The 12,524-nt window shown below is 46.4% G+C and overlaps 1 protein-coding gene across 3 annotated transcripts in view; it reads right to left on the bottom strand.

The window, feature by feature from the left end:
- The window catches only part of Ammecr1l (AMMECR1 like), a 28,698-nt gene extending 21,596 nt beyond the window's left edge, over positions 1-7,102 (bottom strand). The window contains exons 1-2 of one of the 3 annotated variants that reach the window (XM_052741758.1): positions 5,886-7,096; positions 4,179-4,289 (exon numbers count right to left, since the gene is read on the bottom strand). Coding sequence is in view for 1 of the 3 variants with exons in the window: in XM_052741760.1 (XP_052597720.1) it covers positions 4,179-4,289; positions 4,909-4,981 (184 nt within the window). In the remaining 2 variants the exon portion in view is untranslated. Of the gene's footprint in view, positions 1-4,178; positions 4,290-4,908; positions 5,106-5,885 lie in introns of those variants that run through there. The other 2 variants (XM_052741760.1, XM_052741759.1) reach the window with 2 other exon arrangements.
- Positions 7,103-12,524: the final 5,422 nt, after the last annotated feature.

Below are 12,524 nucleotides of genomic sequence, written 5' to 3'. Positions count from 1 at the left end.
TAACAATCTAGCTGCCAACTACGGCTCAAATCCCAACTGTGAGGTCCAAAGTCTGACTGCAAACTCAAGCAAGCTATAAGATCTTCATGAACCTGCCATCACACAGGGCTATTTGTTTATTTCTTTGTGTTTGTTTAGACAGGGTCTCTCTACATAGCCCTAACTGTCCTAGAACTCAGGATGTAGAGTATTCTCAATGGCTGGCATGGTGGCACACACCTTTAATACCAGCACTCAGGATGAAGAGACAGGCGGATCTGGGTTTGAGGCCATACATATAATTCATTAGAGTAGCTTACAGGCTTTAGTCTGGGTAGTCAATAATGGCTTGACAGAAAGACCAAGAATCTGGTCATTATTCAGTCTATGAGACTGCATGCCTCAGCAGTCTCAATCTGCTATAGGGTACTGGGAATTCCTAGAGAGCTTTGGTGTTCAGTCTACAGTAGAGTCTAATGCCAGGAAGGAATGCCTCAGCAACGGGACGGGAAACTTGCTGGTGAGAATGAGGGCAAGCAGACAAAAAGCAAAAAGCTTCCTTCTTCCATGTCCTTTTATGTAGGACGCCATCAAAAGATTTGGCCTTGAACTCAAGAGATCTTCCTTCCTCTGCCTCCCAAGTGCTGGGATTAAAGGTGTGTATCACCACACGCAGCCACATAGGGCTATTTGATAGACAGAAAGACATGAAAGGAACCTGGCAGTCCTCAGGCACATAACTACTATTAATATAATTCTATATCAGCTACCTTGTAGTCTAAAAGACCTTGATACTTTTCTTCTTTTGAAAGTAATGGCCTCTAATAAATCATTCATGTTTTCTTTTCATTCTGTGATGGCAGAAACCATAAAGAACACTGGAGGCCTCCCAGCACTGAGGAGGAAGAGGCAGAAAGACCTTGAAGTCAGTCAGTTACAAAGGGAGATCCTGTCTTAAAAACAATGAAGCCAGTTGTGAACATTGCACACCTTTAATCCTAGCACTCCAGAGGCAGAGGCAGGAAGATCTGAGTCCAGGGCTGGCCTGGTCCACATAAAGAGCTACACACTAGCCAGGGCTACATAGATCCCATGCCCCCTGCCCCCGGCCCCCAAAAAAAGAAAGAACACATTATTCTACTCACATAACTTTGTAGAAATACACCAAAAAAGCACCCAGAACATTAAAAAAAAATTTACTCGTTAAATATGCTATTATCACAAATATCCTGATGCAAGAGATTCTGTCAAAGGGTTCCATTTCCAATAGTAATAGTAAAATGCCTAGAAGTATAAAAAAATTCTATTTTTGAAGACAAACCTTACAATAGCTTCTCAGAGGTCATGACCTTATAAAGATTTGGGAGGTGGGGAAAAGCTGATGCTATTTAGTGTCCAGATGTGTCCTCAAATGAAGCCTTCCTCAGATGGGCAGGCTGGGGTTTCTCTTGTGACACTGAAGAGGTGAAGTAAAATTCAATGTAATAATTATGTCATCAGTACTGGTGTGGTGCCTGAGCTGTAACACTGGCCTATTTATGGGATTGTTCCAGGAAAGAGTCAGATGAGAGATGCTACATCCTGGTACCCATTCCAATTATTTCTGTTTTTAAAATTGTCAAGTTTGAAAGTGGTGGTACATGCCTATTATCCCAAAACTCAGGAGACAGGATCAGGAGCTCATGGACACTCTCAACTAGGCTCCATAAGACTCTGTCTCAACTCCCCTGCCAAAAGAAGGCAGCGGCCATATACATACAGAGAGCACTTGATACATGTACAATTTCCTCACAAAATACAAAACAACAAATAAGTAACAAAATGCTCAGAGTCCCAGGTAGGCATGTGGCTCACTGTAATCCCAGCACCAGAGAGGGGATGGGGTATGGTATATAAAGTAGGATTGCTATGAGCTGGCCAGCCTGGGCTATACAGAGAGACCTTGTCTCAAAAACAAGGAAACAAAACCCCCTGGGCTTGCTGGCACACACCTTCACCCTCAGCATTCTCCTGGAAGAGGCAGGTGACTTCTGAATTCCAGACCAGCCTGGTCTACACAGCAAGTTCTAGGGCAGCCAGGGCTCCATAGTGAGACCCTGTCTTAATAAAAACCAAACAACAGTGAAAAAACAAACAAAACAAAAACAAAACCAAAAATCTACATTCTTGTATCAGTTTAAAGAAAATAATGAGTTACAGGGGTTAATATTTTTTGTTTTGAGACTGGGTTTCTATGTAACAGCAGTCGGATTTGTCTCATTCTCCTGAGTGTTGGGATTAAAGGTGTGTGCCAACACTCCCAGATGATAGTTTTAGTTTTTGCTCCTGACCACCCCACCCCAACTTCCCTTTCTATGTGACCTATAGCATGAGGTTATATCTTTCTGGGCCTCAGTTTTGTTTTGTTTTCCTTTTCTTTTTTTTCTTTTTGTTTTTTTAACAAGGTTTCCCTGTGTAGCCCTGACTGTCCTGGAGCTCGTTCTATAGACCAGGCTGGCCTCAAACTCAGAGATCTACCTACCTCTGCCTCCCCAGTGCTAGGATTCAAAGCCACCACTCCCAGCTAGTTTTTGCATTTATGAAATGAAGACATTTCCTCTCCTGTCTCCCTCACAAAAGGATGGGAGGCTCTAACAAACTCTAACAAAAGTAAAGTAGAACGGTTTTGGTGCTGTGTACTGGAGATGCAGCACCAGTCCCTGAGCACGCTAGGCAAGTGCTCCACACTTGGCTCTATCTTTAATCCAAGCACGCTATCCTTAATAAACTCAAAGAAGCACTAACTTTTACCCAAGAACGATGTTCAAGGCTTACATACAGAATTATAGTTATTTTTAAATCTGTGATAGTTAATAAAATATCACAACAGATTTAGGTCAAAAGGATCCAAAAGCAGCTGAAGATCAAAACCATATGAATTAGAACTGTTCACGAACTGTATTAACTTCTGAATTAGTTAATTTTTCTGCTCAAGCCCATTATGTAGCCCAAGATGACCTCAAATTTCCTATTTTCCAGATTCTGTTTCCCAAGTGATGAGATTACACTCATGTACTACCTCAGGTCTTAGGTGGAGCTGGGGATAGAACCCAGGTCCTCACACATACATACAAGGTTGAACACTCTACCAACTGAGCTACATTCCTAACTCCATTTATCAATTAACCTAACACCAAGAGGGTGGAGGGGATATTGCACGAATCCTAATTGGTCTTGTAATAAAAACCCGGAGCCAGATGCTGGGGTAAATGTTGAAAGATGAGAGGAAACAAGGCACAGCCACTTCTCACCTTGCCAACTCCTCAGCAGAAAAAGGAAGATGCTGTCTCCACGAATCCTCAGACTGAATGCCCTGGAGTCCTCAGCCGGAAGAAGCTGACTGAGCTCCTGTCTCCTCCTGCTTTATATTCCTTTCTCTGCCCAGCCACATCACTTCCTAGTTCTGGGATTAAAGGCGTGTGACTCTCAGGTACTGAGATTAAAGGCGTGTGACTCCCAGGTACTGGGATTAAGGGTGTGTGACTCCCAGGTACTGGGATTAAGGGTGAGTGCCACCACTGCCTGACTCTATGTTTAATCGAGTGGCTGACTCTGTCCTCTGATCTTCAGGCAAATTTTATTTGTTGGGTACAAACAAAATATCACCACAGGGGACTTACTTGGTTGTCTTTAAATAGTGAATAATTGCAGGCTGGGAGCAGTGGCGCACGCCTTTAATCCTGGCACTTTGAGAGGCAGAGGCAGGTGGATCTCTAGTTCCAGGCCAGCCTGGTTTACTGAATGAGCTCCAAGACAGTCAGGGCTTCACAGAGAAACCCCTTGGAAAATAATAATAAATAAATAAAACACACATACACAATAAGAAGCCGCACAGGGCCAGCAAGATGGCTCAGTAGGTAAAGGCACTTGCCACCAAGCCTGAAGACCTGAGTTTGCTCTCCACCCAGGACCCACATGGAGAGAACTGACTCTCTGACTTCAGCACACGCACGGTGGTGATATCCACATACATGTGCATATACACACTACGTAAATGTAATTTTAAAACGTATAAAAGCTTCAACAACATTAGGACCGCCCCACTGAATCTGAGAGAAACATGAATGAGGTACACTTACAAACCTTAAATCCAGACACAAGCCAAAAACCAAAAAATGCAACAAACATCCCATTTCAAGTATGCCCAAGGCAATACTCACTGAAAGCAGAAAGTTTATACTCCCAGAGGAGACAACTACAACAGGAAGGGGAAGCTACTCTGTCTCTGGAGTGAATCTTCTTTCTTCCAATTCCATTCCTTCTTCCAGGACCTAAGACAGAAACGCAAGTGCAGTGAACAGAGTCTGGGGAGTGTACAGGTTTTTGGAGAACTTACAAAATTTGTGTTTGTTTTTTTCAGACAGGGTTTCTGTGTAGCCCTGGCTGTCCTGGAACTCACTCTGTAGACCAGGCTGGCCTCAAACTCAGAGATCCACCTGCCTCTGCCTCTTGAGTGCTGGGATTAAAGGTGTGCGCTACCACACCCCGCTTTACATCAGGTTTATTTTAACTTAAGACAAACAAGCGCCAAGAGACCTTACCACTGAAAACATCTTCAGATCACTGGGATGAGTGCCGAGATTAAAGGCGTGCACCATCACCGCCAGGCTCAAAAGTTACAATTTAACAGCAATTTCTGACACAAACAAAACCCGCTGGAGAATAAGCTCTCCTTACTTCAAAACATTTCTAATGCTAAAATGAGACAAGGCACGGAAGTCCCACGGAGGATCAAAGGCTGTATTCTACTTGAATGAGACATGCACTATTAACCCCCACAACTCCCCTCCAACACATTCAGGTGAAAACTTGCTCTCCAACCAGGACCTATCACTTGGAGCTCTCGACAGGTTACTGTATACAAACACACTCCCAAGTCTTAAAAATTACCTGACAACATGCTAGGCCCCTGGGAACAAGGCATCGTGTGCCAGGAAGAGATGGTAAGTGTTGGTGGAGCCATTCATCCTTACTCAGTCTTGCATAAATCTCTTCACAATTTCTTCCACCTTCCCCACTTCCCCAGTACTAGAGAATTTATGCAAAGCAGACTCCAGGCCCCACCCACTCAATCCAAAGAGAGGGCCATGAAAGCAGATAGGCCCAGAGGAATAAGTGAGCAAAGAGGAGTCAGATCAGGGCAAGGAATGAAGGACAAAACACACAGCTCCGAGGAAGGGCATAAAACCCCTAAAGATGGAGGGATGGTAGTAGGCAAGGGAGTCTACAAGTAGATGTGGAAGATGGAGCGGGAGGAAAAAAAGAAGAGGGGAAAGTGGGAGAGTGAAGAGTTAAGCAAGAAAAGGATGAGACAAGAGGGAAAGAAGAGGCCGGAGCCGGGAGGGGTAGAACAGGCAGACGGAAAAGGTGAAAAGGAGGATGTGGGACAGGAGAGTACAGGGCGCTGGGGGAGTTGGGGAAACGACAGGACGACGGGTAGAGCAACTGGGTCCGGGCCGCGGGGGTGGAATCCAGACGCCGAGCGGGGGAGGGGACGCCGGGTGGGGGGCCACCAGGCGGCGCCGGAGACCACCAAACTTTCCACCGACTGTTTTCCTGGAGGGAGTTCAGGCACTGAGGCTCCAGCTGCTGCCTCGCCTCCTTGGCCGGGGACGACCGCGGCCACCCAGACCCTGGGCACACGGCCTCACGACCCCGTTGGTCCTCGGCGGGGACACGCAGCCCGAGGAGGCCTGGCCCACCGGCGGTGGCCGCCTCGGCGAGCCCCTCCCCCATGGCGCCCCGGGACCCCTCGCCTTTGCACCTCGGGACCCCAATCTCCAGGATACTGTCCGCTCGGAGCTCGAGCCGGCCTCGAGAAGGCCCGGCAGGAGAAAGCACGGCAGAGCCCCCCTAGAATTTCCCACCTTTTCTCCTGACCCAGACGCGGCCGGGGCGGACGGGACCTCTCGCGCTCTACCTTCTCTTCCTCCTGCTTCATGGAGCCATGCGCCTGGGTGGTGGCTCCCGAGAAAAGCAGAGTCCCAAGGCGGGTGAGGACGCCCGAAGGAGGCCGGCGGGAGGGCAGAGGAGGAAGCGGCGGGGCGGCGGCGGCGGCCGGGGAGAACTAGAGGTATTCCCGGGGCGGGTGGAGGACTGAGTCGAGTCGGGACCCGAGTCCTCCTCTATCCCAGCAGCCACCGGAGGCAGTGAGGTAATGGAGGAAGAATGTAGGGAGTCCTCCAGTGGACCAAACGTCCTCTAGCGAGTCGGTGAGAACCATAGAGATCCCGAAGCTCTGGGAGTACCGCCCCACTAGTCACGTGACCGGAGTCCGCACATTTTTGTGATTGGCGCTGGTTAGCGTATGGGCAGCTGCCTTTCGTTTGCGGGGGCCGAGTCTCAGGCAGGTGGTAGTGAGAGAGACTCTTCGGGAAGGCCTGGAACCTAGTTGGGTCCCCTCGCGGGCGCCGAGCCCATCCAGTGCGGCTCACCGATGTCAGGCCAGCCGGCGCAGTGTTTGCCGGGCCATCCCGGCCAGGCCGCGGCGCAGGGCACGCCGGGAGTTGTAGTTCTGGTCGCGCGACAGCATTGTCCGGGAGGCTGCAGGTGGCACTTCGACCCGCAGCCTAGGGAGCTCTGGCCTTACCCGAGCAGTCGCCCACGTTAGCGACGCAATTCAGAGCTGTCAACGGCTTTTCACCCCCATGCGCCCACGCCTGGAAGTGGGCAGCTTAGATCAAGCCAAAGATTGCCAGAGCCAGGCCCACCGGGAGTGTGCCAGGCTGAATGTCAGACTTGGCACCTGGCCTCCTTAGCTTCCAGTTGCGTTGGAGAAGGGTAGACTGACTCAGCTTTAGGGGCGGCCCAGGCAGCATCTACTCACGTCTGCAGTTCATCATCACCAGAAGCCCCAGATGACATCAGCAGAATACCCAGGTACAGGATTAGGCTAGGAGGACTAAGCAACTCCAGAGGCTGAAGAGGATGAGTAGGATGGGTTCCCAGCACCCACATGACACTTTACAACTGCCTGTAACTCCTGTTCCAAGAGATCACACACGCTTCTGTCCTCCCAGGCATTGCACACATGAGTTGCACATAAACACAAGCAGACACATACATACACATAAATGTCTGTTTTCAAAAAGAAGTGCCCCAGGCACGTTTTGCTTTTCTGTTCATGTATGAAGGCATGCTTAATATGTTTGCCTTCAAAGGACCAAAGAAGAGTTTTTTTTTTTAAGTAAATCATTTCTAATAGTGAAGCTTTCCAGCAAACCCCTTCTGTTCTAGAATGCATGGTATATGAAAGCATACCAGCGCCTAATAATACATAATTACCTGAGGAAACTGAACGTTCAGTGCTTTTTGGACCGAAGCTTTTAAGGAGAATCCAGCAAAAGATGTCAGGAAAGAAGAAAGACACCCCTATGCTTTATGGAAAGGGAGGTAACTTTTAAAAAATGTGGTCTCGCCGGGCGGTGGTGGCGCACGCCTTTAATCCCAGCACTCGGGAGGCAGAGCCAGGCGGATCTCTGTGAGTTCGAGGCCAGCCTGGGCTACCAAGTGAGTTCCAGGAAAGGCGCAAAGCTACACAGAGAAACCCTGTCTCGAAAAACCAAAAAAAAAAAAAAAAAGTTTAAAAAAAAAATGTGGTCTCTATAGCAGTCTATAATTCCTGTCACAGACTTGAAGTGCTTATTGCTGTTGAGGCCAAGTTTGGCCGTATCTTGACTTTCCCTGTCTGCCTGAAAAACTGAAAACTGTGTGATCATATAACTTAGATCCAGAAATCCAGGAAGCAGGAAACCAGAGGGTTTTTTTTTGTTGTTGTTTTTTAATAAATATTTTTATTTTTTAATTAATTTTACATATCAGCCATGGATTCCTCTGTCCTCCCTTCTCCCACCCCCCCAGCATTCCCCCCAATCCACCCCCCATTCCCACCTCCTCCAAGGCAAGGTCTCCCCTGAGGATTCAGCCCAGCCTGGTAGATTCAGTTGAGGCAGGTCCAGTCCCCTCCTCCCTGCACCGAGGCTGAGCAAAGTGTCTCAGCATAGGCACTAGGTTCCAAAACACCAGCTCATGCACCAAGGACAGGTCCCTGTCCCACTGCCTGGGGGCCTCCTAAACAGTATTTGAGATAGGATTTCTCTGTGTAGCCCTGGCTGTCCTGGAGCTCACTCTGTAGACCAGGCTGGCCTCGAACACACAGAGATCCACCTGCATCTGTCTCCCGAGTGCTGGGATCAAAGGTGTGCACCAGTGTGCCACCACTGCCCAGCCCCAGAGATCAGGTTTTTGTGTTTTTCTTTTTTCCCCTCTTTGAATAAGAAGGCAAAGTCCAACTGTAATCAAAATAAATTTTACACAGTGAAGGTCTTTTCTAGCTGACTGTTTTAAAACATGACATCTGGGAAAAGGCCTCAGTCTATTGCTCCCAAGGTGGTACTCTACAGTCATTAAACAGCCCAGAGCTAGGGGACATATTGCTCCCTGGTTATCAAGCTGCCAGGAGGTGAGTATTAGAACTAAGCTGGACTTGAAATGCTCTCAAATTAAAACACAAACCGTTGTTGCTCTCTGCTGGTCAAAGGCATTTTATTGAGAAGTAGGGCCCAGATGCTGGCTCTGTCTTTAACTGGTGCTGATAGGTAGGGGGACAGAATTTAGAAAAAAAAAAAATCAATGTCATCTTATCTACAAGCAATGGTCAGAACTGATGAAAACAGAAACAAAATGGGGCTGTGGCTCTGTAGCTCTGTGAGGTTCAGCACTTGCCTGGTATTTGTGTGGTACAAGGTTCAGTCTCCACTGCTGCCATGGGAAAAAGAAAAACAGGATGTAATTATGAGCAGGGGGAAGAAACTGGAGACAATGGATGTCTTCAGTGTGGCAAGGGTTATGCGTTTCTTGTTTTCTGTGTGTAATACAGAAACCCCACCTCCCTCACCACAGGGTTTCTCCTGAAACTGTAGACCAGTCTGGCCTTCCACTCAAATCTGCCTGCCTCTTCTTCCCAAGTGCTGGCATTAAAGGTATATACCAACACTTCCGGTAATGTAATACAGAAATCCAAACTAATCTAAATCCAATCTAATGGAAAAGGGGAAGTGCCTAAAAGCTAAGCCATACCAGTATTCTGCCTGATCCTGACATGGTGCTCTCATCTGCTGTGACATGGCTGTACTACTTACAGAAAAACTGTCCCCTGTGGTACATACCACACAGATGTTTGGCTTTCCATCATTTCTTACCTTGAATGTTAAGACAATGCTGTCATGGTTAAGAGAGTTCACTCTGGAATCAGACGTCATGAACTGAACTTCCAGCCCTGACTCTGAATGTCTGTGAACATGCTCTTATGTTATTGAGTCCGGCTTACATTTGTAAAACAGACTGTAGCAGTACCTACCTCAAGGGATTATTATGAGATGCCTGTTTGGTTTTGTTGTTGTTTTACAACCTGTCATTGAGCCCAGGTTGGCCTCAAACTACATACGTAGTCAAGAATGACTTTGAACTCCTGATTGCCTGGTCTCCAACTCTTCCATGCTGGGATTACAGCTGTGCAACACATGCCCAGTTTTTCATGTGGTACTGAGGACTGTTCACAGGGCTCTGTGCATGCTTAGCTAGCACTCTATCAGCTGAACTACATCCCCATCCCTCGTGTTTTCTTATTGGTTTATTTTATTTTTTTATTACTTATTTGGCTTTTAAAAACATTTTTACAGTTTTTTTTTTTTTCAGAGCTGAGGACCGAACCCAGGGCTAAATCCCCAGCCCCTTACATTATTTTTATTTTGTGTGTATGAGTGTTTTATCTGCATGTATATCTATGCACCATGTGCGTGCAGTGCCCACAGAGGCCAGAAGAGAACATCAGATCCCCTTAGAACTGGAGGTAGAGACAGCGGTTAGCTGCCATGTGGGTTCTGGGAATCAAACCTGGCTCCTCTGGAAGGGCAGTCATTGCTCTTAACCGCTAAGCTATCTCTCCAGCCACTTGTATTTGTTTTTTATTTTATTTTTTGAGATAAGGTCTTACTTTGTATTCTTAGCTGGCTTGGAACTTACCGTGTATATTAGACTGGCGTGAAACTCATAGAGGTCTTCTTGCCTCTTTCTACAGAATACTGGGATTAAAGACACACACTACCAGGCCTAGGTTGTTTGTTGTTTGTTTGTTTCTTGAGACAGGGCTACAGTGTCTCACACTAAAGCCCAGGTGGACCTGCAATTCATTATCCCAAACTGAAGGAGGCAGACCTCCTACCTCAGCTTTCTGAGTGCTGGGATTATATAGGTTAGTACCTTATGCCGACTTGTTATGAAAACTTAAAAACTCTATATAAAGCTATTATGGAGGATTAGTATGTGTGATGGTTTGAATGAAAATGGCCCCGATAGGCTTACATATTTGGATATTTGGTCCCTAGTTCATGGAACTGTTTGGGAAGGATTAGGAGGTGTGGCCTTGTCAGAAGAGGTGTCACTGGAGGCAGGTTTTGATATTTCAAAAGCCCCTATCATTCCCAGTTAGATCTCTCTCTTTCTCTGCCTCCTACTTGCATATCAGTATGTGAGCTCTCAGCTACTGCTCCAGCACCATGACTACTTGATGCCATGCTCCCTGCCATGATGGTCAGGTACAGATCCTCTAAAACTGTAAGCCTCCAATAAACTCTTTCTCCTGTGAGTTGTCTTTGTCGTGGTGTTTTGTCATGGCAGTAGAATAGAGTGGTAGAGAAAGACATCAGAAATTGACCTCTGGTCTCCACATGAATGTACACATACATGTACACCTTTCCACAGGTGAACACACACACACACACACCACATATGTGTACCTGCACACACACCCAGAAAAAAGTTTGAGGCCAGTCAGAGCCGCCTACAAAGACCCTGCCTCAACCTCTACCCCATTCCAAAAATAAATAAATACAAAAACAACAGATAAATAAATGAAAATCAAACAAGCAATGAACAACCATTGAATCTCTAGATTTGGAAAAAGGGAATAAGGCTGCTATAAAGGAATGCTGGATAGCCAAATGCAGTGGCAGAGGCCTGTGACTAGCTATTTGAAAGGTTGAGGTAGGAGGATGGAACTTGAGGTAAGCCTAGGCAACATGGTGAGGTCCTATTTATGAAAGGGGGACAGATTAGAGGTGGAAGGAGTGAAGGAATTTGAGCCCACACAAGTTAGCAAAGCAAGGCTGAATAAACATTTTGCCATATTCATTTCATATGTATAAAATAATAATCAGTTAATTGTATGCTGATTGGTATAGTACCCTATGTAGCAAACTCAAAGGATAAACTATACCTTCAGACAACCAAATGCTTGAATCATTTTTATTATGATTATGATTATTATTGTTGTTGTTTTTCTTTGAGACAGGTTGGCCTCAAGTTTGAGATCCTTTTGTCTTCAGCTCCTAAATGTTAGCATTATAAGCACACAACACCATGCCCAGCCAAAGGGATGAGTTTATTTTAGACACTGTTGAACAGTAACAACCACGCCGGGCAGTGGTGGCACACGCCTTTAATCCCAGCACTCGAGAGGCAGAGCCAGGGGAAGCTCTGTGAGTTCGAGGCCAGCCTGGTCTACAGAGCGAGATCCAGGAAAAGTGCAAAGCTACACAGAGAAACCCGGTCTCGAAAAACAAAAACAAAAAAAAACAAAAAAGAAAGAAAGAAAAAGAAAATCACATGTAGCTGCCTTGGGTGGGGGTGGGGGGGTGGGGGGTGGGGGGGGGCTGAGACTGGCAGATTGGGAGTTCAAGGTCAGCCTATGCAACAAAATAAACTAGAGAGGCTGAGAATGAGCTCAGTGCTAGAGGGTCTCTTTAGTATGGAGGCCCTGGGTTTGATCACGAGCACTCCAAAATAAAGCATAAGGAAACCAAAACACCAAATGCCAAAATGTGTTCTGGGTGTGTGTGTTGGGGGGTGTCTCAGTATTGGAGCTCCTACTTAGCAAGTATGAGACCTTTTGTTCAATCCCCAGAACAGGATATGGGTTGGTGGTGATTGGATAGGTTTTAAAAGATGGAATGAACCCTAATTCTGGTATCAACTTAGGGTATCTTAGAAAAGAATATTCTTGGTATTGCACAAAGAAACACCTGAACAAACCTCACAAGACATTTTTTTTTGTTAAAAAAAATACTACAGGTACCAAACTGGATAGTACAAATATATGATCAAGATAATCTCTGTCTTTTATCCCTAATGCAGGGGGTAGCTAGGCTGCTGCCCCTAATTGGCTCAGGTTAAACCTCACAGTGTCCTTTATATGGGCTAATTCAGAAAGGGGCACTAAGGAAGTGAAGGGGAAGGGAAAGGGGTCAGCTATTCTGCAACGGGGCCTTTTCTTAATTTCTTAATTTTTTCTTAAACAGAAATTACGGTGGTTGGGAGAGTTTAAAAATTTTTTTTTATTACTTTTTTTTTGAGGGAGCCAGATCTCAGTACAGATGGTTGTGGGCTGCCATGTGGTTGCTGGGAATTGAACTCAGGACCTTTGGAAGAACAGCCAGTGTTCTTAACCT

This window comes from Peromyscus californicus, unplaced genomic scaffold (assembly GCF_007827085.1).
Source record: "Peromyscus californicus insignis strain IS unplaced genomic scaffold, ASM782708v3 Scaffold_17__1_contigs__length_78620276, whole genome shotgun sequence".
NCBI classification, from domain to species: Eukaryota; Metazoa; Chordata; class Mammalia; order Rodentia; family Cricetidae; genus Peromyscus; species Peromyscus californicus.
This window is presented reverse-complemented; position numbering and strand designations above follow the sequence as displayed.